At 35.5% G+C, this 25,221-nt stretch overlaps 1 protein-coding gene across 2 annotated transcripts in view; it reads right to left on the bottom strand.

The window, feature by feature from the left end:
* Positions 1–1,030: 1,030 nt before the first annotated feature.
* SOX30 (SRY-box transcription factor 30) overlaps positions 1,031–25,221 on the bottom strand; it is a 36,451-nt gene continuing 12,260 nt past the window's right edge. The window contains exon 5 of one of the 2 annotated variants that reach the window (XM_007077594.3): positions 1,031–1,457. In XM_007077594.3, the coding sequence (XP_007077656.3) occupies positions 1,076–1,457 (382 nt within the window). In that variant the 3' untranslated portion in view covers positions 1,031–1,075. The remainder of the gene's footprint in view (positions 1,458–25,221) is intronic. The other variant, XM_042993638.1, reaches the window with a different exon arrangement.

Raw genomic sequence — 25,221 nt, 5'->3', positions numbered from 1 at the left:
AATCCACAGTGGCCACTTACCATGAGGACATATCACAAGAAGGATTTTTATTGCTCACTGTGAATTAAAAAAATTCCATGTGCTCTTCCATGAACTCCATGGTTTTAGAGACAGCTGTTTGAACCAAACCTGGAAGAGTTTTTCCATTTGGGGTAGTGCTTAAGTCACATGTACACACGTGAAAAGAGTTTGAAAACGGCATCAGAATATGTGCACAACATCTTTATTGATACAGTTTTAAGTCTCGTGTAAGCTAATAGAATCTGTGCAATTCTGGAGACTATTAAATAAAAATAAATATCTACTAAGAATCTGCACGTGGTATGGAAACTATCCGCACCTGAACAGTATTCATTTTGCTTATTTCTATCCCCCAAACAGAAAACATCCAACAAGAACAATTTTATCTATGTTTATTTAATTATAACAAAAGTAGAACAATGCATACCAAATGGAAAAATAAATCCAAAAAAGATGATGGAAATGTTTAGGAACAGAAATGACTAATTTAGCGGAAGGACTTAACCCAGTGCCATGAAAACATATTTGCAACTTATAATTGGTTATTCACATAAATTAAATTTAGCAATTGAGTCCAAATTCACTACTAAAAGTTATCAAAATACTTTCAAAATGTTACATAAAAACTGACAATATCCATAAATGTTACATAAACACCAAACAAAAAATCATATAAGAAAAATAAATAAATGTATGTTGAGATAAAATACAAATCACACTTATCATGCCAGCTATACACTCCCTATCCCTTCAAATATAATTGTGAGGATTCAGTATTTTTCACATTCCAAGATAAAGTAATGATAATATATATTGATGCAAATTTCAGCCACAAAAATAATCTACTTTATATCTTAAATATTCCTACGATGAAACATCAGGACTCCAGTTTCACTAATCAAATCTTTATGAAGGCATACATCACGTTTGATTTTGACCCCTCATATCATGGCTGAAAACTCTCAGCAAAGCTTTCTAGGCTTTTTTTCTCACACCAACTGACCCAGAGTATATTTTAAGAAATGTTTATTTTCTGTGCATATTTGTTTTAAAATTATAAATTCCTGAGCACTTTTTCTTCATCCTCCTCATCACTGTCAGTGACATTGACTTGCTGGATGCTAGAGGGAGTTGACGTTGGGGCTGTGAAGACGTTCTCCAAGGCTCCAATGTCCAGCTGAGGCATAGGATTTAAGTATTCTTCCCCACTGTGGCTATGACTGTTATAGTAAGAGGTCCCATCCACGCTCTCACAACTCCGAGAATCTTCACTGTGTGTACGTTCATCTGGGTAGTCTCTAAAAGGATAGTCTCTATTTAAAGCTGAAAACATAGCCTCGTGTTTTTGGTACCTGTCTTCATAATAACCAAGGCATTCTGGCATTGAACTTGGAAAACTTCCATAGCCAAAGGGAGGCCGACTATAAGGGCACGTGCTGCAGCAGAAAGACAAAAAAGGAATTAGATCATACCTTGCCCACGTGTTTCCTTGCACACAGACTAATTGAGCACATTTAACTGCTCCTCTTTGGGGCCTGGAAAGTTCCCAAGATAACTCCTCAACCACTTCATGTATCCATCTGTTCTTTTACTACTACCAAGTCCCAACAGAAACTAAATGGCAAAGTAAGTTTGACTCACTAGAACCATTATCTATTATCAGCCTCAGGCTTCTTACCTTTGACAGCCTTGATAAAGAAAAATTGCTTATCTGGGCTTTTCTCTCATGATGCCTACTACCATGTAAGGTTTTGGAAATGCAGACATGTGTTATACTGTGCTAAAAATTGATACTTGGTAAGCAGTGCAACAATTGTTCTTATTAGTATTTGAAACAAATCTTATGGGGGGGGGTGATGTATAATTGTGTTGCAATCAAGAACTACTCATCAACTACATTTTTCACAAAACTAGAACAAGTAATCCTAAAATTTGTATGGAATCATGAAAGACCCCGAATAGCTAAAGCAATCTTGGGCAGGGTGGTGGGGGGAAGCTGGAGATATCACCATTCCATATTTCAAGATATTCAAAGCTATAGCAATCAAAACATACGGCACTGGCACAAAAATAGACACATAGATCAACAGAACTGAACAGAACTCAAAAATAGAACTCAAAAATAAATCTATGATTACATGATCAATTAATTTATGACAAAAGAGGCAAGAATATACAATGGGGAAAATACTGTCTTCAATATGGTGCTGGGAAAACTGAATAGCTACATGTAAAGAGAATGAAACTGGGCCACCTTTGAACAGGATACACAAAAATGAACCCAAAATGGATTAAAGACCTTACTGTGAGACCATAAAAATCCTAGAAAAGAGCACAGGCAGTAATTTCACTGACATTGCTCATAACAGTTTTCTAGATATGTCTCCTAAGGCAAGGGAAACAAAAGCAAAAATAAACTACTGGGACTACCTCAGAGCGTTTACATAGCAAAGGAAACTATAAACAAAACAAAAAGGTAACCTTACTGAATGGGAGAAGATATTTACAAATGGTATACCTGATAAGGGGTTAATATCCAAAACATATAAAGAATTTATATAACTCTACATCAAAAAACAATCTGATTAAAAAACGGGCAGAGGACCTGAATAGACATCTTTCTAATTTTTTTTAAATGTTTGTATTTATTTTTGAAGGAGAGAGAGACAGAGCATGAGTGGGGGAGGATCAGAGAGAGAGGGAAACACAGAATCAGAAGCAGGCTCCAGGCTCTAAGCTGTCAGCCCAGAGCCCGATGTGGGGTTCAAATACACAAACTGTGAGATCATGATCTGAGCCAAAGCCGTACACTCAACCGACTGAGCCACCTAGGCGCCCCTGAATAGACATCTTTCTAAAGAAGATATACAGATGGTCAACAGACATATGAAACGATGCTCAACATCACTTGTCATCAAGCAAATACAAATCAAAACCATGATGGAATATCATCTTACACCTGATAGAAGGGCTAAAGTCAAAAAGACAAAAAATAACAAGTGTTGGTGAGGATTTGGAGAAAAAGGGACCTCAATGCTATTGGTAAATTGGTACCAGTCACTATGGAAAACAACATGGAGGTTCCTCAAAAAGTTAAAAATAGAATTACCATATGATCCAATAATTCCACTATGGGGTATTTACCCAAAGAATATGAAGACATCAATTCAAAAAGATATATACACCCCTATGTTTATTGCAGTTTTATTTACAATAGCTAAGAAATGGAAGCAACCTAAGTGTCCATTAGTAGATGAATGGATAAAACAGATGTGTTATATATACACACAATGGAGTATTATGCAGCCATAAAAAAAGTATGGGATACTGGGACATTTGGGTGGCTCAGTCAGTTAAACATCCAACACTTGATTTCAGCTCAGGTCATGATCTCATGGTTCGTGGGATTGAGCCCCACATCCATCTCTGTGCTTGGGATTGTCTCTCTCTCTCTCTCTCTCTCTCTCTCTCTCTGCCCCTTCCCCCTTCTTTCTCTCAAAATAAATAAACTTAAAAAAAAAGTGAGATCTTGTCATTTGCAACAACATAAATGGACCTAGAGGGTATCATGCTAAGTGAAATAAGTCAGATTGAGAAGGACAAATACCATATGATTTCACTTATAAGTGGAATAAAAAAAACAAACAATTGAACAAAAAGCAGAATCAGACCGTAAGCATAATAAGCAGAATACAACAGTATTACAGTATTACAGCAGTAAGCAGAATACAGAGAACAAACTGATGGTTGCCAGAGGAGAGAGGGGTGGGATGTTGGGCAAAATGAGTGAAGGGGAGTGGGAGATACAGGCTTCCAGTTAACAAGTGAATAAGTCACAGGAACAAAAGGCACAGTATAAGGAATACAGTTAATAATATTGTAAGAGCAATGTACAGGGGACAGATGGTAGCTACACTTGTGATGAACATAGCACAATGTATACACTTATCAAATCACTATGCTGTACATCTGAAATGAATATAACATTGTGTGTCAACTATACAAAAAAAAAAGTTCCTGGGCAGGGTGGGGAGGGGTGGGGCTGCACCACTGGAACAGAAGATGACAACTTAACTTTAATTGACAATAATTAAATTGAAAACACTCACGATCAGATTTAGAATGGATATTAAACTGTGGTTTTAAAGATCATTTCCAAATAAAATTTTTGCAACATGAACAATTGAAAAGATTATTTTTACTATTTTACAAACTGCCTTTTTAAGGCAAATCTAAAAATTCTGCCATTCAAACCCAATTTTTTTAGGTATTGTAAAGGCATAGAACAGGAATCATAGGAAGGGATATACAAAAGTCCAAGCAAGAGTTCCCTGGGCTCATGGACTCCATCTAGTGACAGATAACATAAACATAAAAACCATAGTCCTGGGCAAAACCCATGACAAGTTGGGGGTTTCATTTCATGCTCCCACTTTTTTTTAAAAAAAAGGTCAACTTTGTTTCCTTCTATTAAAAAATAGAAGTATAATCAACATACTAGACATCATCTCAAACTCTGAAAATATGGGGTATCTTCAGCGGATTGATATCTCACCCCCAAATCTCCAAGTGCTACAAACCTTGCCCATGTTAACTATCACAAGTATGAGGCTAAGTTTCCAAAATGTTTCAGATTCCCTTTCCTATTGCCACATCTTCATTCAAGCATTTTTAATATAATAGATACGTCCTGAACGTGTTATACTTCTAGCTAGTATGATTTTGCTCCTGTAGCTCTTTGACCTGAGCGTCTCCCCATTCACTGAATTACACAGACACTTTCTCTTTCACAAAACCTTCACATCAGGTGGAAACAATCACCCACTATTTTTTTCAGGACTCAACGTAGGCAAGATATTATGCAAGGCTTGATGGATAATTTAAGAATGATCTAGGGGCACCTGGGTAGCTCAGTTAAGCATCTGACCCTTGATTTTGGCTCAAGTCATGAACTCACGGTTCATCTCTCTCCCTCTCACTCTGCCCCTCCCCTGCTCACATGCATGTGCTCACTCTTTCTCTTGCCCTCTCTCTTTCTCTCAAATAAATAAACATTAAAAATAAATACAAAATAAAAATGATCTAGAATCTAGGTATATAGTAGACATGTGCTCAAGTCTGTAAGGCAAACTGCAAACACCAGATGGCTATACCAGTGTGGTAAAAACACATTAGACCCACAAAATAGATCAGTTAAGACAGGAGTAATCCTAGAAGTTTGCATGGATGAAAATGAATAACTTTGGAAGCACTGAGGTATAGTGGGAAAAGCATCAGTTAGAATTTTCAGGATGATAATATTAGTCAACATTTAACAAACAATTACTACGTTTTCTAGGCATCTGCTAAGGTTTATGTGTTATCTCAATTACTCATTAGAATAACTATATGAGACAGATACTCTATCTCCACTTAACAGATGAGGAAAAAGATAACCTGGAAGAGACTGAGTAAAGTGCTCAAAGTCAGTAATTAGTAAGTAGTGAAACAGAATCAGGCAAGCTAACTTTGGAACTTGTTCTCCTAACTACCATGCCACAGTACATGGGTACTAGTTCTAGCTGTGCCACTTATAAACCTGGTAACCTTAAAGAAACCTACATTTTTCTGAGCATTGGGTTCCTTACATAAAAGAGATAATATTACCTGTTCTGCCAACTTAAAAGGTCTGTCATGAGGAACTTGCCAGAGGATGTCTATATGAGTACTTTAGAAACTAGAAACACTTGGGGCACCTGGGTGGCTCAGTCGGTTAAGCGTCTGACTTTGGCTCAGGTCATGATCTCACGGTCCGAGAGTTCAAGCCCCGCGTAGGGCTCTGTGCTGACAGCTCAGAGCCTGGAGCCTGCTTCCGATTCTGTGTCTCCCTCTCTCTCTGACCCTCCCCCATTCATGCTCTGTCTCTCTCTGTCTCAAAAGTAAATAAACGTTAAAAAAATTTTTTTTTTAAAAAGAAACTAGAAACACTTATAATGTGTTACTACTTAGTCTTAAAAAAAGTTATTTGTAGCAATGTATTCATAAATATACACACATGTTTTGCTTTTATTTTCAAAAAGAAAGAATGCAAAGGTAGAGCAAAATCTAATTGAAGTAGTGGTATGTAGGGGCGTCTGGGTGCCTCAGTCAGTTAAGCACCTGACTTCGGCTCTGGTCATGATCTCACTGTTCATGGGTTCGAGCCCCATGTCAGGATCTGTGCTGACAGCTTGGAGCCTGGAGCCTGCTTCAGATTCTGTCTCCCTGTCTCTATGCCCCTCCCCCACTTGCGCTCTCTCTCTCTCTCTCTCTCCTCAAAAATAAACAAACATTAAAAAATAAAAGAAATGGTGGCATGTAGGAGGCAAGATGGAAGGGGGGAAGAGACAGGCAGAGAAGCCAGGCTTCTCAGAATGTACTTTGTATTATGATTTTGGCTTCGAAACCATGTAACAACTTTGCATAATTTTAAAACAATTTACTATTTTAAAAAGTAATGCCCTAAAAATTAAAAGCAAACGAAAACAAATGAACCCATGTTCATATCAAGTTGCAGTTTCCTTAACTACACAGAGAAAAATTATTTCAAGATAATTTAAATCTGATGTCTTTATTGTGTCTTCCCGGTAAGATACACCCTAAAGAGAAAAGAATGACAAATACTAAACTACATTTGGTAATTTTATTGTTTGTGATACTGCTGCTTTGAAACTCTTGCTCTAATTGTTTTGAAGCTATTCTCTCTCTCTCCCCCCACCCCCCACAAACATATTAGGAAAAAAAAACATATTTCGTAGGACAAAGCAAATATATTATTATCACTAGAAAACAAGATTTCTCCTAGGGAGAAAAGATGTTAGCACATAAAATCAAAGAACTTCATTTGAAACTACAATATTTAATTTATTTTAGAAATATCAGTATATACTCATGAATTACTTCGCATACAAAAAATACATATTATTCTCATACGTATTCTCATATTTTCCACTGAAAAGCCCTAGACACTTTGTTAATTCAGAAGTGATAAGCATCCTTATTGCCCAAATTGTGATTTCAGTAAAAGAAACTTGGATTTCTGGATAAAATGGCTGATTCCAGGTCTGGGAAGTACAAAACGTGCAAGAAAAACCTAGGGCATACTTTGCCAGAGAACAAAAAAGCTATCAAAGATTAAGGACACAGAACCCAATTTATAGCCAACTGGACAAATAAAAGAATAATTTGAGCATCAGAAGATATAATAATGATTGCAATGTATCAAAAAATACCAAATATATAAAAATATACTTGTTCATGACGGTATTCCTAAAACAAAACAAGACTCAGTAATATCAGGTGAGGGTGTGGGGAGTGGGGGGGAGGGGGAATCAAGAATTTATCCTGCTCTTCCTGTATTTCAGAGTAACCAAGTAGTTGATGGCAAGTTTTTCTTCAAAAAAGCATTCTAGTTAATGAAGAAATGCTGATGGAGAAAATCACTATTTTACAATCCCATTGGTCTAGGCAACAATCACCATAGCTACTAAAATCATTACAATGGTAATTCTCAACCTTAGCTGACCGTTAAAATCACCTGGAAAAACTTTTTTATTTAATGTTTAATATTTATGAGAGAGAGAGATGGGGTGGGGGGGTGGAGGGAGGGGCAGAGAGAGGGAAGGACAGAGGATTCGAAGCAGTGACAGCAGAGAGCCCAATGTGGGGCTCTCTGAACCCTGTGAGATCATGACCTGAACTGAAGTCGGATACTTAACCAACTGAGCCATCCAGGCACCTCAACCTAGAGAAACTTTTAAAGAATACTGCTGCTCAGGTCCTACCCTGACAAAGATTCTAATTTGTTTGGTCTAAACTCTTCAAGTGATGCTACTGTACAGCCAAGAATTGAGAAGTACTATTAAAGTGATAATACCTGAACCCACAGATCATTCTTAACATCACTATTAGAGAAAAACAGACTTTGTGTACCTCTTGATGTGATACAATACAAAGTACACACCACCTAGGAGGTATCATTGTCAAAGAGAGAGAGAGAGAGAGAGAGAGAGAGAGAGAGAGAGAAATAGGGAAAAGAAAAATAAAGGGGGAAAAAAGTAAAAGAAAAAAATTTGAACCTGAATTTAATCAAGTTGCAAGATCTATCATTTTACAGAAAAAAAAAATAGTTGAAAGGGAAACATATAAACAATATCCAAGGATGTAATAAGCAAAATGTAAGATGAGTATAATTTCTTGTTTCTTCAATAAATACATGGAATTAAAAAAATGAAAGAGGTTAGAGCACGATTTTAGCAAAGAAGAGGCTTAAGAAACATAATCACATCCAATGTGTACGTCTTGCTTGGATCCTGTTTTATGCAAACTAATTGTGAATGGAGGAAAATTCAACAGGTCAGTTGTTCGATGATAATAAGGAAATATTAATGCTTCAGGTATAAAAATGGTTCAACATTTTTTTCAAGTCCTTAGCTAATAAATATACATACTGATGTATATGCAGATGAAATTATATGACATCTGTGATTTACTTTAACATACTTAAAGCACTTCCCACTAAAAAGTAGAAGAAATAAATAAACTGACAAGAGCTAAACTGTTGATAATTGTTGAGTGATGGGTACATGGAGATTCATTATGCTATTCTGCTTTACATATAAAAATTTCTGTAACTAGACAGTAACTAAGACAAAAATATAATGCTATTCATTGCTTCTTTCACTCATTCATATGCATGTAAGATTCCCCCATGTGTTTTCAGGGCTTGATAGTTCATTTCTTTTTAACACTGAATAATATTCCACTGTTTATGTATATCACAGTTTATCTAGTCACCTACTGAAGGACATCTTGATTGTTTCTGTTTTGGCAATTATGAATAAAATGGCTATAAACATCTGTGTGCAGGTTTTTGTGTGAACACAAGTTTTCAATATTTTTGGTAAATACCAAGGAGTATGATTGCTGGATCATATGGTAAGAGTTTTTGTAGTTTTATAAGGAATTGCCAAACTGTCTTCCAAAATAATTATACCATTATGCATTCCCACTAGCAATGAATTAAAATGTCCTTTGCTCTACATCCTCAGCAGTATTTGGTGTTGTCTGTATTTTGGATTTGGTAAGTTCAGATAGGTCTATAGTGGTTTCTCATTTAAATTTGCAAGTCCCTATTATTCAGTAATCAAAAAGAATGAAATCTTGTCATCTGCAACAACATGGATGGAACTAGAGTGTATTATGCTAAGTGAAATAAGCCAATCAGAGAAAGACAAATATCATATGATTTCACTCATATGTGGAATTTAAGAAACAAATCAGATGAACATAGGGGAAGGGAAGGAAAAATAAGAAAAACAGAGAGGGAGACAAACCATAAGAGACTCTTAAATACAGAGAATAAACTGAGGGTTGCTGGTGGGGTGCTGGGTGGGGAGATGGGCTAAATGGGCAAGAGTCATTAAGGAGAAGACTTGTTGGGACGAGCACTGGGTGTTATATGTAAGTGATGAACCACTAAATTCTATTCCTGAAATCAATTTTACAATATATGTTGACTAATTTGGATTTAAATAAAAATTTAAAAAGAAAGAAAAAAGGAGGAAGAACCAAAACTTTCAAATAAAACATAATGGAGCTGGGAAGAGCCAAGATGGCAGAACAGCATGGAAGTTTTTTTTTCTTGCACCTCGCATCCATGAAATACAGCCAGATCAACACTAAACCATCCTGCACACCTAGAAAATTGATTTGAGGATTAACACAATAATTTTCACAACCTGAACCACAGAACTCATCAGAAAGAGAAAAAAAATATTTTTATTTTCAATTTTTATTAAAAATATTTTTCTTTAATTTTTTCCTACTATATTTTTTACTATTTTGTAAATTTTTCAAATTCTATTTTACTTCCATCATTTCATTTTATTATGTTCCATTGTATTCACTTTTTCAAATTTTCAAATGTTTTTCTTTTTTTCCTTTTTCTTCTTTTTTCCCCCCTTTTTCTCTTTTTTCTCTAATCTATGAAGCTCCTTTCAACAACCAGAACAAAATATACCTAGGACCTAGCATAATTTCTTTGATTTTGTGTGTGTGTGTGTGTTGTTTTTAATTTTTTAATTTTAATTTTTTTTACCTTATTAATTCCTTTTCTTCCTTCAAAATGATGAAATGAAGGAATTTACCCCAAAAGAAAAAAAGACATGACAGCCAGGGACCTAATCAACACAGATACGAGCAAGATGTCTGAACCAGAATTTAGAATCACAATAATAAAAATACTAGCTGGGGTTAAAAAATAGATTAGAATCCCTTCCTGCAGTGATAAAAGAAGTAAAAGCCAGTCAAGATGAAATAAAAAATGCTATAACTGAGCTGCAATCTCGAATGGAGGCCATGGCAGCAAGGATGGATGAGGCAGAGCAGTGAATCAGTGATATAGAGGACAAACTTATGGAGAATAATGAAGCAGACAAAAAGAGGAAGACTAAGGCAAAAGAGAATGATTTAAGAATTAGAGAAATCAGTGCCTTATTAAAAAGAAACAACATGAGAATCATAGGGGTCCCAGAAGATGAAGACAGAGAAAAAGAGGTAGAAGGGTTATGTGAGCAAATCATACCGGAAAACTTTCCTAACCTGGGGAAAGACACAGACATCAAAATCCAGGAAGCACAGAGGACTCCCATTAGATTCAACAAAAACTGACCATCAACAAGGCATATCATAGTCAAATTCACAAAATACTCAGGCAAAGAAAGAGTCATGAAACCAGTAAGGGAAAAACAGTCCTTAACTTACAAGAGAAGACAGATCAGGCTTGCAACAGACCTATCCACAGAAACTTGGCAGGTCAGAAGGGAGTGGCAGGATACATTAAATGTGCTGAATTGGAAAAATATGCAGCCAGTAATTCTTTATCCAGCAAGGCTGTCATTCAAAATAGAAAAAGAGATTAAAAGTTTCCCAGACAAAATGAAAATTAAAGGAGTTGGTGACCACTAAACCAGACCTGCAAGAAACTTCAAGGGGGACTCTCTGGGGCTCTGGGGAGAGAAAAGACGGAGGAAAAAAAAAGACTAAAAGCAACAAAGACTAGAAAGAGCCAGAGAACACCACCAGAAACTCCCAACTCTACAAGCAACATAATGGCAATAAATTCATATCTTTCAGGGGAGCCTGGGTGGCTCAGTCGGTTGAGCATCCGACTTTGGCTCAGGTCATGATCTCGTGGTCTGTGAGTTCGAGCCCGGTGTCAGGCTCTGTGCTAACAGCTCAGAGCCTGGAGCCTGCTTCGGATTCTATGCCTCCCTCTCTCTCTGCCCCTCCCTCACTCATGCTCTGTCTCTCTGTCAAAAATAAATAATTAAAAAAATTTAACAAAAAATTCATATCTTTCAGTACTCACTCTAAACGTCAATGGACTAAATGCTCCAATCAAAAGACATAGGGTAACAGAATAGATAAGAAAACAAAATCCATCTATATGCTGTTTACAAGAGGACCACTTTAGACCTAGACACCTTCAGACTGAAAGTAAGGGGATGGAGAACCATCTATCATGCTAATGGTCGACAAAAGAAAGCTGGAGTAGCCTACTTATATCAGACGATCTAGACTTCAAAATAAAGACTGTAATAAGAGATGAAGAAGGGCATTATATCATAATTAAGGGGTATATCTACCAAGAAGACCTAACAATTGTAAACATTTATGCTCCAAATGTGAAAGCACCCAAATATGTAAATCAATTAACCACAAACATAAAGAAACTCATTGATAATAATACCATAATAGTAGGGGACTTCAACACCCCACTTACAACAATGGACAGATCATCTAAACAGAAAATCAAGAAGGAAACAATGGCTTTGAATGAGACACTGGACCAGATGGACTTAACAGATATATTCAGAACATTTCATCCTAAAGCAGCAGAATATACATTCTTCTCCAGTGCACATGGAACGTTCTCCAGAATAGATCACATACTGGGACACAAATCAGCCCTCAACAAGTACAAAAAGATCGAGATCATACCGTGCATATTTTCAGACCACAACGCTGTGAAACTCGAAATCAACCACAAGAAAAAATTTGGAAAGATAACAAATACTTGCAGACTAAAGAACATCCTACTTAAGAATGAATGGGTTAACCAAGCAGTTAAAGATGAAATTAAAAAGTATATGGAAGCCAATGAAAATGATAACACCACAGCCCAAAACCTCTGGGACACAGCCAAGGCAGTCATAAGAGGGAAGTATATAGCAAACCAATCTTTTCCATAGGAGGAAGAAAGGTCTCAGATACACAACCTAACCTTACACCTTAAACAGTTGGAAAAAGAACAGCAAATAAAACCAAAACCAGCAGAAGACAGGAAATAATAAAGATGAGAGCAGAAATCAATTCTATCAAAAACAAAACAGAACAAAACAAAACAAACAAAAAAAACAGAACAGATCAACGAAACCAGAAGCTGGTTCTTTGAAAGAATTAACAAAATTGATAAACCACTAACCAGCTGGATCAAAAAGAAAAAGGAAAGGACCCAAATAAATAAAATAAGAATGAAAGAGGAGAGATCAAAACCAATACAGGAGAAACAAGAACAATATTAAGAGAATATTATGAGCAATTATATGCCAATAAAATAGGCAATCTGGAAGAAATGAACAAATTCCTACAAACATATAAACTACCAAAACTGAACATGAAGAAATAGAAAATTTGAACAGACCTGTAACCAGCAAAGAAGTCGAATTAGTAATCAATAATCTCCCAAAAAACAAGAGTGCAGAGCTAGATGGCTTTCCAGGGGAATTCTACCAAACATTTAAGGAAGAGTTAACACCTATTCTCTTGAAGCTGTTCCAAAAAATAGAAATGGAAGGAAAACTTCCAAACTCCTTCTATGAAGCCAGCATAGAAGACCAAAACCAAAGACCCCACTAACAAGGAGAACTATAGACCAATTTCCCTGATGAATATGGATGCAAAAATCCTCAAGTTATTAGCCAACTGGATCCAACAATACATTAAAAAAATTATTCACCACGACCAAGTGGGATTTATACCTGGGATGCAGGGCTGGTTAAATATCCGCAAAATAATCAATGTGATTTGTCACATCGTAAGAGAAAGGACAAGAACCACATGATCCTCTCAATAGATGCAGAGAAAGCATTTGACAAAATACAGCATCCTTTCTTGATAAAAACCCTCCAGAAAGTAGGGACAGAGGATCATACCTTGAGATCATAAAAGCCATGTATGAAAGACCCAACGCTAATACCATCCTCAATGGGGAAAAACTGAGAGCTTTCCCCCTAAGGTCAGGAACAAGACAGGGATGTACACTCTCGCCACTGTTATTCAACATAGTATTGGAAGTCTTAGCCTCCACAATCAGACAACACAAAGAAATAAAAGGCATCCAAACTGGCCAGGAGGAGGTCAAACTTTCACTCTTCGCAGATAACATGATACTATAGATGGAAAACCCAAAAGATTCCACCAAAAAACTGCTAGAACTGATCCATGAATTCAGCAAAGTTGCAGGATATAAAATCAATGCACAGAAATTGGTTGCATTCCTATACACCAATAATGAAGCAACAGAAAGAGAAATCAAGGAATAGATCCCATTTACAATTGTAACAAAAACCATAAAATACCTAGGAATAAATTTAACCAAAGAGGTGAAAAATCTATACACTGGACACTATAGAAAGCTTATGAAAGAAATCGAAGAAGACACAAAGAAATGGAAAAATATTCCATGCTTCTAGATAGGAAGAACAAATATTGTTAAAATGTCAATACTACCCAAAGCAATATACATATTCATTGCAATCCCTAACAAAATAACACTAGCATTCTTCACAGAGCTAGAACAAACAATCCTAAAATTTGTATGGAACCAGAAAAGACCCTGAATAGCCAAAGCAATCTTGAAAAAGAAAACCAAAGCAGGAGGCATCACAATACCGGACTTCAAGCTGTACTACAAAGCTGTAATCATCAAGACACCATGATACTGGCACAGAAACAGACACTCAGATCAATGGAACAGAATAGAGAACCCAGAAATGGACCCACAAATGTATGGCCAACTAATCTTTGACAAAGCAGGAAAGAATATCCAATGGAATAAAGACAGTCTGTCCAGCAAGTGGTGCTGGGAAAACTGGACAGCAACATGCAGAAAAATGAACCTGGACCACTTTCTTACACCATACATAAAAATAAACCCAAAATGGATGAAAGACCTAAATATAAGAAAGGAAGCCATCAAAAGCCTTGAGGAGAAAGCAGGCAAAAACAACTTATTACTCAACACATCTCTAGAGGCAAGGGAAACAAAAGCAAAAATGAACTATTAGGACCTCATCAAAATAAAAAGCTTCTGCACAGTGAAGGAAACAATCAGCAAAACTAAAAGGCAACTGACAGAATGGGAGAAGACATTTCCAAATAACATACCAGATAAAGGGTTAGTATCCAAAATCTATAAAGAACTTATCAAACTCAACACCCAAAACACAAATAATCCAGTGAAGAAACAGGCAAAAGACATGAATAGACACTTCTACAAAGAAGACATCCAGATGGCCAACCGACACATGAAAAAAATGCTCAACATCATTCATCATCAGGGAAATACAAATCAAAACCACAATGAGATACCACCTCATACCTATCATAACGCCTAACATTAACAACTCAGGCAACAACAGATGTTGGCGAGAATGTGGAGAAAGAGGATCTCTTTTGCACTGCTGGTGGGAATCCAAGCTGGTGTAGCCACTTTGGAAAACAGTATGGAGGTTCCTCAAAAAATTAAAAATAGAACTACCCTATGACCCAGCAATTGCACTACTAGGTATTTATCCAAGGGATACAGGTATGCTGCTTCAAAGGGACACAGTGTTTATAGCAGCACTATCAATAATAGCCAAAGTATGGAAAGAGCCCAAATGTCCATCGATGGATGAATGGATAAGGAAGATGTAGTGTATATATATATGTGTATATATATATATATATATATATGTATATGTATATATATACATATATATACATATATATATATGTGTGTGTGTGTGTGTGTGTATGTATATATATACATATATATCCATGTATATATATATACATATATGTACATATGTATATACAATGGAGTATATATGTATACATCCATGTATATATACATATATATATACATATATATATATGTGTGTGTGTGTGTATATATACAATGGAGTATTACTCAGCAATCTAGAAGAATGAAATCTTGCCATTTGCAACTATGTGGATGGAACTAGAGGGTATCATGCTAAGTGAAATTAGTGAATCAGAGAAAGACAAATATCATATGACTACACTCATATGAGGTCTTTAAGATACAAAACAGATGAACATAAGGGAAGGGAAGCAAAAATAATATAAAAACAGGGAGCAAGACAAAACATAAGAGACTCTTAAATATGGAAAACAAACAGAGGGTTACTGGAGGGGTTGTGGGAGGGGGGGATGGGCTAAAGGGGTAAGGGGCATTAAGGAATCTACTCCTGAAATCATTGTTGCACTATATGCTAACTTGGATATAAATTTTTTAAAAATTAAATAAAAAAAATCATAATGGGGCTGATCTTAAAAAAATGAATAGATAAAAATAAATTTCTAATTCCCTAAAGATACATAATGTGAAGCATCTTTTCATGTGCTTAACTGCCATCTGTATATGTTCTTTGGTGAGGCGTCTGTTCACAGGTCTTTTGTCCATTTTTAATCAGGTTATTTACTTATTGTTGAGTTTTAAGAATTCAATACTTTGTATATTTTGTACACCAGTCCTGTATCAGATACATCTTTTGCAAATATTTTCTCCCAGTGACATGTCTTTTCATTTTCTTGATACCACATTGTTTGATACAGTAGCTTTGTAGTAAGTTTGAAGTCACTCCTCTAACTTTGTTCTCCTTTCTCAAGATTGTTTTAAAACTATTCTGGGTCACTTACAATTCCATATAAATTTTAGGATCAGCTTTTCCATTTCTTCAAAAAAAGGCCATTGGGATTTTGGCAAGGATTGTATTGATTCTATAAATCACTTTGGGAAGTACTGTCATCTTAACAATATTAAGTCTTCCAATGCATGTACATAAATACCTTTGCATTTATTTAGATATTTAATTTCATTCCATAATGATTTGTAGTTTTCAGTTGATAGTCTTGCACATCTGTGGTTAGATTTATTCCTAGGTATTTCACTTTTTGATGCTATTGTAAGTGGAACTGTTTTCTTAATTTCCTTTTTGGATTGCTCATTAGTGTACAGAAAATTCAGGTGATTTTTGTATATTGATCTTCTATCCTGCAACTTTGCTGAATTATTCACTGGCTCCAACAAATTTTTGTGGATTCTTTGGGATATTCTAAATACAGGATTTTCCATTTATAGGATGATGTGTAAAAAGAAATAATTTTATTTCTTTTATTTTGGATGTCTTCCCCCCCAACACACACACACTTAATTTCTCTGGCTAGAACTTCTAGTACAATGTTGAACAGTAATTGTGAAAACAGATATCCTTTTCTGGTTCCAAATCTTAGGAGGAAAGCTGTTGGTCCTTCATCAGTGAAGATAATATTAACTGTAGGTTTTGAACAAAAATGCCCTTTATCACACTGAGGAAGTTCTATTCCTAGTTTTCCCATTAAGTTTTGAAATCAGGAATTGTTGGATTTTATCAAATGCTTTTTCTACATTATTTGAGATGATAGGGTGATTTTTTTCCTTTATTGTATTTGTGAGGTGTATTACACTGATTGATTTTCAGATGTTGAACCATACTTACATTCCTGGGGTAAATCCCATTTGGTCTTGATATGTAATCCTTTTCATATGCTGCTGGATTCTGTTTGCTAGTATTTTACTGAACATATTTTACATCTATATGCTTAAGATATATTGGTCTGTAATTTTCCTTCTCATGACATCTTTGTCTGGCTTTGGTAGCAGAGCGATACTGGCCCTAGAAGTGTTCCCTCATATTTTTTTAGAAGAGTTTGAGGATTGGTGTTAATTCCTCTTTAAACATTTGGTAGAATTCTCCAATGAAATTATCTAGCCTAGGGCTTTTCTTTGCTGGGAAGTTTTTGATTACTGATTCAATCTCTTAATATAGGTCTGTTAAGATTTGCTATTTCTTCTTGAGTCAGTTTTGATAATTCATGTATTTGTCCATTTTATCTAGGTTATCTGACAGGTAGAAATACAATTATTCAGTGTATTCTCGTATAGTCATTTTTATTTCTGCAAAGTTGGTAGCAATGTACTGAATTTCACATCTGATTTTAGTAATTTATGTCTTATCTCTTTTTTTCTTAGTCAGTCTAGCTAAAGTTTCAGCAATTTTATTGATCTTTTCAAAAAGCTAACTTTTATTGATTTTGCTTTTCTCTACTTCATTAAGGTCTCTTTTGTTTTTCTATTCTTTATTTACCTCTAATCTTTATTATTTATTTCCTTTTGCGAGCTTAGGTTTTGTTTGCTCTTCTTTTTCTGGATCCTTAAGGTTTAAAGTTATCCTGTTTGCTTGAAAGCTTACTTTTTAAATGTAGGTCATTGAAGCTATAATTTCTGTCAGTACTGCTTTCACGAAGTTTTGAGATGCTGTGTTTTCATTTTCATTCATCTCAAATATTTTATAATTTCCCTTGTGATGTCTTATTTGACCCATTGGTTGTTTAAGAGTTAAATTTCCATGTATTTTTAAATTTTCTGGTTTTCTTTCTGTTATTACCAGTTTCATTTTATCATAGTTGGAGAAGAAACTTTGTAAAATTTTAAAACTTTAAAAAAATTTTGAGACTTGTTTTGTGACCCAACATATGATTTATCCTACATAACATACCATGTGCAATTGTGAAGCATCTATATTCTGTTGTTGGGTGAAGCATTATATATGCCTGTTATGTCTAGTTGGTTTACAGTATTATACAGTCTTCTATCTCCTTGTAATCTTCATTCATTTTGGAGGAATTGCCTTTTTTAAAGTTTTTATTTATTTATTTATTTATTTATTTATTTATTTTTTGAGAGAGAGAGAGAGAGAGAGAGAGAGAGAGAGAGAGAGCGCTAGTTGGGGAGGGGCAGAGAGAGGGAGACAGAGAATCTGCAGCAGGCTCTGTGCTGACAGACAGGCTGATGCAGGGCTCGAATTCACGAACCATGAGATCATGACTTGAGCCAATGGCAGATGCTTAACTGACTGAGCCACCAAGGCGCCCCAGAGGAATGCTCTTCTATTCATTATTTCAAGTATACACAGCTAACATCATACTCAATGCTGAAAAGCTGAAAGGTTTTCTCTAAGATCAAGAATAAGACAAAGATGCTAATACTTGCCTTTTTTATTCAACATAGTATTGGAAGTCCAAGTCAAAAAAAGACATCCAGGCAAGAAAAAAAATAAAAGGCATCCAAACCGGAAAGGAAGAAGTAAAACTGTCTCTGTTTGCAGTTACATGATACTATACATGGAAAACCCTAATGATTCCAACAAAAAAGGTTAGAACTAATTGACAAATTAGGTAAAGTGCCACGATACAAAATCTATACACAAAAATCATTTGCATTTCTATATTTTAACAATAAACTATTATAAAAAGGAATTAAGAAAACAATCCCTTTTACAACTGCTTCAAAAAGAATAAAATGCCTAAAGATAAAGTTAACCAAAAAGATAGTAGACTTGTACACTGAAAAATATAAGACATTGATGAAAGAAATTGAAGAAAACACAAATAAATGGAAAGATATGCTGTGCTCATGGATCAAAAGAAATAATATTGTTAAAATGTCTATACTACCCAAAGCAATCTACAGATTCAATGCAATCCCTATCAAAATTCCAATGGCATTTTTTATAGAACAATCCTAAAATTTGATGGAACCACAAAAGACCCCAAATAGTCAAAGCAATCTTGAGAAAGAACAAAATTAGGGGCATTACACTCCCTGATTTCAAACTATATTACAAAGCTATAATAATCAAAACAATATGGCATTACACAAAAGCAGACACATAGATCAATGGAAAACTATACAGAGACCAGAAATAAACCCACACATATATGGTCAATTAATTTACAAAAGAGTCAAGAATATACAATGGAGAAAGAAAAGAATTTCTTCAACAACTGGTGTTAAGAAAACTGAACAGCTACATGGAAAGAATGAAACCCCTATCTTAAACCACACATAAAAATCAACCCAAAATAAATTAAAGACTTGAACATAAGACCCCAAATCATAAAATTCCTAGAAGAACACATAGACAGTAAGCTCCTTGACATCAGTATTACTGATAATTTTTTGGGCCTGACACCAAAAGCAAAGCAATAAAAGCAAAAATAAACAAGTGGGACCACATCAAAATAAAAAGCTTCTGCACAAGAAAGGAAACCACCAACAAAATGTAACAGTTATCTACCAAATGGGAGAAAATATTTGCAACTCATACATCTGATAAGGAATTAATATGCAAAATATATAAAGAACTCATACAACTCAACAGCAACAACAACAATTCAATTAAAAATGGGCACAAGGGGTGCCTGGGTGGCTTAGTTGATTATGCATCCAATTCTTGATTTTGGCTCAGGTCATGATTGCATGGTTCATGAGATCAAGCCCCCACTGTCAGTGTGGAGCATGCTTAGGATTCTCTCTCTCCTCTTTCTCTACCCCTCCTCCTGCTCTCTCTCTTTCAATAAATAAATAAACCTAAAAAAAAAGGGAAAAAATGGGCATAAGATCTGAATAGACATTTTTCCCAAGAAGACGTACAGATGGCCAAGAGGTACATGATAAGGTGCTCAACATCACTAATTATCAGGGAAATGCACATAAAAATCACAATGAGACCCCACCTCACACGTGAAAATGGTTCTATCAAAAAGACAAAAAATAACAAATGTTGGTGTGGATGTAGGGAAAAGGGAGCTCTTGTGTACTGTTGGTGGGAAAGCAAACTGATGTAGCCACTATCAGAAATAGTATGAACATTCCTCAAAAAATTAAAAATAGAACTACCATGTGTTTCAGCAATTCCGCTTCTGGGTATTTATTTTAAATAAATGGAAATACTAACTTGAAAAAATAACTGCACCCCCATGTTCATTGCAGCAGAAGTTCCATACACACAATGGAATATTATTCAGCTGCAAAAAAGGAAGAAATCCTGTGACAATATGAATGGAGCTTGAGAACTTTATTAAAAGTGAAATAAGTCAGAGAAAGACAAACATGGTATGATCTTATTTATATGCAGAATCAGAGAACAGATTGGCAGCTGCCAGAGATGGCAGGACAGGAGGTTAGAAATGAGCAAAAATGGGTGAAGGTGGTCAAAAGTTACAAACTTCCAGTTATAAGTCAGTCCTGAAGACATAATGTATAGCATAGTGACAGTAGTTAATAATACTGTCAAGTTGTATATTTGAAAGTTGCTGAGAGAATAAATCTCTTTAAAAAAATTTTTTTTAATGTTTATTTATTTTTGAGAGACAGAGAGGCAGACTGAAAGCAGGGGGAGGGGCAGAGAGAAAGGAAGACACAGAATCAGAAGCAGGCTCCAGGCTCTGGGCTGTCAGCACAGAGCCCGACGCGGGGCTCAAATCCGCAAACTGTGAGATTGTGACCTGAGCCGTAATTGGTCACTTAACCGACTGAGCCATCCAGGTGCCCCATAAATCTTAAAACTTCTTATCACAAAAAAAAAAAAAAAAAAAAAAAAGCATGTTGTATACATGAAAATAATATAATGTTATATATCAACTATATCTCAAAAATAAAGTATTTAAGTCTTCAACTATTGTAAATTTATCTATTTCTCCCTTTAATTCTGCCAGTTTTGGCTTCATGTATTTTGGAGTCATGTTTTTATATATGTATATGATTATAATCACTGTATCTTCTTAAAGTATTGATTCTTTTATCAATGTCTACTTAACAATTTTTGACAGAAAATCTATTTTGTCTGATATTATTACAGCCACCCCAGCTCTCTTTGGTTACTATTAGTATGGAATATCTTCTTTTATTTTTTCATTTTCAACCTATTTGTGTCTTTGGATCTAAAGTGAGTCTTTTGCAAACAGGATATATTTTGATCCTATTTTTAACCCATTCTGCAAATTTCTGCCTTTTAGTTAGAGAGTTTAATCTACTTACATTTAAAGTGATTACTGATCAGGAAGGACTTACTGTAACATTTTGCCATTTGCTTTCTATATGTCATTCTTTTGTTATTGTTTCTCAATTTATCCATTAAGGTCTTCTTTTGTATTTAATGGGTTTTTTCTAGTGTACTATTTTGTTTCACTTATTTCCTTTGTGTATATTTTTACTTTATTTTATTTTTAAAATTTATTTATTGGGGCACCTGGGTGGCTCAGTCAGTTAAGTGTCCGACTTTGGCTCATGTCATGATCTCATGGTTTGTGAGTTCAAGCTCCATGTCAGTCTCTGTGCTGACAGCTCAGAGCCTGGAGCCTGCTTCAGATTTTGTGTCTCCCTCTCTCTCTGCCTCTCCCCCACTTGTGCTCTGTCTCTGTCTGTCTCAAAAATAAATAAAATTTAAAAGAAATATTTAAAAAAAATTATTTATTTTGAGAGAGACAGAAACAGTGTGAGTAGGGGATGGGCAGAGAGAGAAGAAGAGAGAGAATCGCAAGTAGGCTCCATGCTGCTAACACAGAGCCTGACTCGGGGCTCAAACTCATGAAGCCACAAGATATGACCTGAGCCCAAACCAAGAGTTGGACACTGAACAGACTGAGCTACCTAGGTGCCCCTCCTTTTTGTGTATTTTTAAAGTTATTTCCTTAAATGATTACCTTGTAGATTACAATTAAAATCCTAAATTGATAACAATCTGTTTAAATTGATATTTGCCTTCATTGGCATATGAAAACTCTATATAAAACATCACTCCCACTTTATATTGTTGTCATAAATTACATATTTATACATTTTGTATCCATTAACATAGATTTATAATAGTTTTATGCATTTGCCTTTTAAATAATATATAAAGCAAAGAGAAGTTACTAACCAAAAATATAATACTGGCTTTTGTACCTACTTATGTGGTAACCTTTACCAGGGTTCTTTATTTCTTTGTTTGGCTTTAAGTAACTGTCTAGTGTCTTTTCATTTCAGTCTGAAGTTTTCCCTTTAGCATTTCTTGTAGGACATGTCGACTAGTTATGAACTTCCTCAACTTTTATCTCTGAAAGTTTTTATTTCTCCTTTATTTTTTAAGGATATTTTGTCAATTATAGAATTCTTAATTGATGTTTTTTTTTTCTTTCAGCACTATGCATCTGGCCTTCTGGCCTCCATGGTTTCTGGTGAGAAATTGGCTGTTAGCCTTATTGAGAATCTCCTATATTAGATAAGTCACTTTCCTCTTGTTGCTCTCAAGATTATCTATTTTTTGGCATTTAATGGTTTGATCATAATGTATTTCAGTGTGGATCTCTTTGAATTTATCCTATTTAGTATTCATTGAACTTCTTGGATTCACATCTTCCTTCAAATTTGGATCATTTTTGGCCATTATTTCTTTAAATATTCTTTCTGCCCTTTCTTTTCTCACCTCTTCTCCTGGAACTCCCCTGATGATTATGTTAGTACACCTAATGGTATCTCCCAGGTCTTTTAGGTTCTTCACTATTTTTTCTTTCTGCTTCTCAGACTGGATGATTCCACTGACCTAGCTTCAGATTCACTAATTCTTCTGCCTGCTCAAATCTGCTGTTGAATCTCTATAATGAATTTTTCATTCATTTACTGAAATTTTAAGTTCCAGGATTTCCATTTGGTCCCTTTTTATAATTTCTGTATCTTTATTGATGTTCTCTATTTGGTGATACTCCGTTCTCCTAGTTTCATTTAGATTTCTGCCCACAGTTTCCTTTAGCTCCTTTAGCTCAAGAAAGTTGATTTAAAGTCTTTGTCTAATAAATCCAATGTCAAGGCTTCCTTAGGAATAGTTTCTGTTCATTTTTCTTGTAAATACCATACCATCTTGTTTCTTGGCATGCTTTTAATACTTTTTTGGTGAAAACTGGACCTTTTGAGTATTATCATGTAGTATTTCCAAAAATCAGATTTCTCCCCCACCCAGGGTATGATATTGTTGCTTCTTTGGGGTTGTACTTGTGTGCTTCATTGGTGACCTTTCTAAACTATTTTTGTTTAGATTTCATTCTTTGCCATGTGTGATTATTGAGTCTGTTCCACTAGCTTAGTGATCACCTAGTGATTTGGCAGAGATTTCTTTAAACATGTAGAGCCAAAACAAAGCAAAGCAAAACAAAGCAATAAATAGCCTCCCAATCTTTGCAGACTGGTTCTAAGTTGGGGCACTCCTTCAGTGCTTAACCAGGCTGTTCACAATTTTTTCTTAGACTTGATTTCCTACTTATACAGAGTCTAAAGATCAGTCATGGGTAAAAGCTTACCGTCTTCTCAGGTGTTTGCTGAATATGTGGCTAGCCCAGGACATGTGTGTGCCATTCTGGGTTCCCCAATATACGTGGGAGCTTCTCAAAGCACTTATTCCCCCGTGTATCTCCCTTCCCAGTCTATTTTAGGCTTTTCAGTCTGTATGCTTCTTGCCTCATCTGTTGTCCCTTCCTCCAGGAAGTTGTGGATAGTATATGCTTTTAAATATTTTCCACAACACCACTTGAAAGACCATTCAAACCCTGAAAGTGTTATGAGGTTAGTAAAACAAAAGTAAGCCCTTAAACCAATTCTTCAGGAAACACCAAACAGGTCAAAATGCACAATCATAATGCTTTGAGAAAAAAAGTCCATATTGCCTCTTCTAATATCAGAAAGTCACATGGGCCACCATCCCCTTGACCATCAGTAAACTACAAAATGGGGGACGATTGTGGCAAACTGGGCTAAGGACTTAAAGCAAGCAATCCCATTAAGAATTGAAGCAACATAATATACACCTGAAAAGTTCTTTGAGCTATTGGTATACCTAAATGGGAAGTAATTTTACCTTCCTAAATAAGTAACAATAAAAGACTGGTGTTAGATATGTAACGCTCCAATTTCAATAGAAACTATCTCTGTTTATACACTTAACAGCAATTGAAAAGTAGAAGTTACACTCTATTAGAATGTTTGCAAAGGAGCTAAATTCTATGGCTCCAAAATGAAAAGTTACAAATTTGTTTTCCCTAGATACTTCCCTATGAAAATCACTTCCTAGGGGAGCCTGGGTGGCTCAGTCAGTTGTGTCTGATTTGGGCTCAGGTGACGATCTTGTGGTTCATGGGTTCAATCCCTATGTTGGGCTCTGTGATGACAGCTCAGAGCCTGGATCCTGCTTTGAATTCTGTGTCTCCCTCTCTCTCTGTCCCTCCCCTATTTGCTCTCTCTCTTTCTCAAAAATAAATAAGCATTAAAATTTTTTTAAAATAATAAATAAAATCACTTCTTTTACTGATAATTTTTATGGGAAATTTTTTGGTTAAAAAAACCACAGTGTAACTTTAGACCAGTCATTTAACCTCACAAACCAAGCACTCTCCTCTATATCATTGCTACTCAAAATGTAGTCTACAAACTAACAGAACTCACATCACTTAGAAGCTTGTAAGAAATGCAGAATATCAGGCCTACTATATCCTTAGACTGCTCTATCCTAGACGTACTGACTCAGAATCTGCATTTTAGCAAGATCACATGTGACTGATATACATATAAAAGTTTGAGAAGCACAGCTCTATACAATAAGGTGTGCTGTGGGAGTGGGAGGGTAACTAAATGATTTTTTTTTTCAGCATATGAAATTTATTGTCAAAATGGTTTCCATACAACACCCAGTGCTCATCCCAAAAGGTGCCCTCCCCAATACCCATCACCCACCCTCCCCTCCCTCCCACCCCCCATCAACCCTCAGTTTGTTCTCAGTTTTTAAGAGTCTCTCATGCTTTGGCTCTCTCCCACTCTAACCTCTTTTTTTTTTTTTTCCTTCCCCTCCCCCATGGGTTTCTGTCAAGTTTCTCAGGATCCACATAAGAGTGAAAACATATGGTATCTGTCTTTCTTTGTATGGCTTATTTTACTTAGCATCACACTCTCCAGTTCCATCCACGTTGTTACAAAGGGCCATA

The sequence above is a fragment of the Panthera tigris genome, chromosome A1, assembly GCF_018350195.1.
Source record: "Panthera tigris isolate Pti1 chromosome A1, P.tigris_Pti1_mat1.1, whole genome shotgun sequence".
NCBI lineage: Eukaryota > Metazoa > Chordata > Mammalia > Carnivora > Felidae > Panthera > Panthera tigris.
The sequence above is the reverse complement of the archived record's forward strand: the minus strand, read 5'-3'. Positions and strand labels throughout refer to the sequence as shown.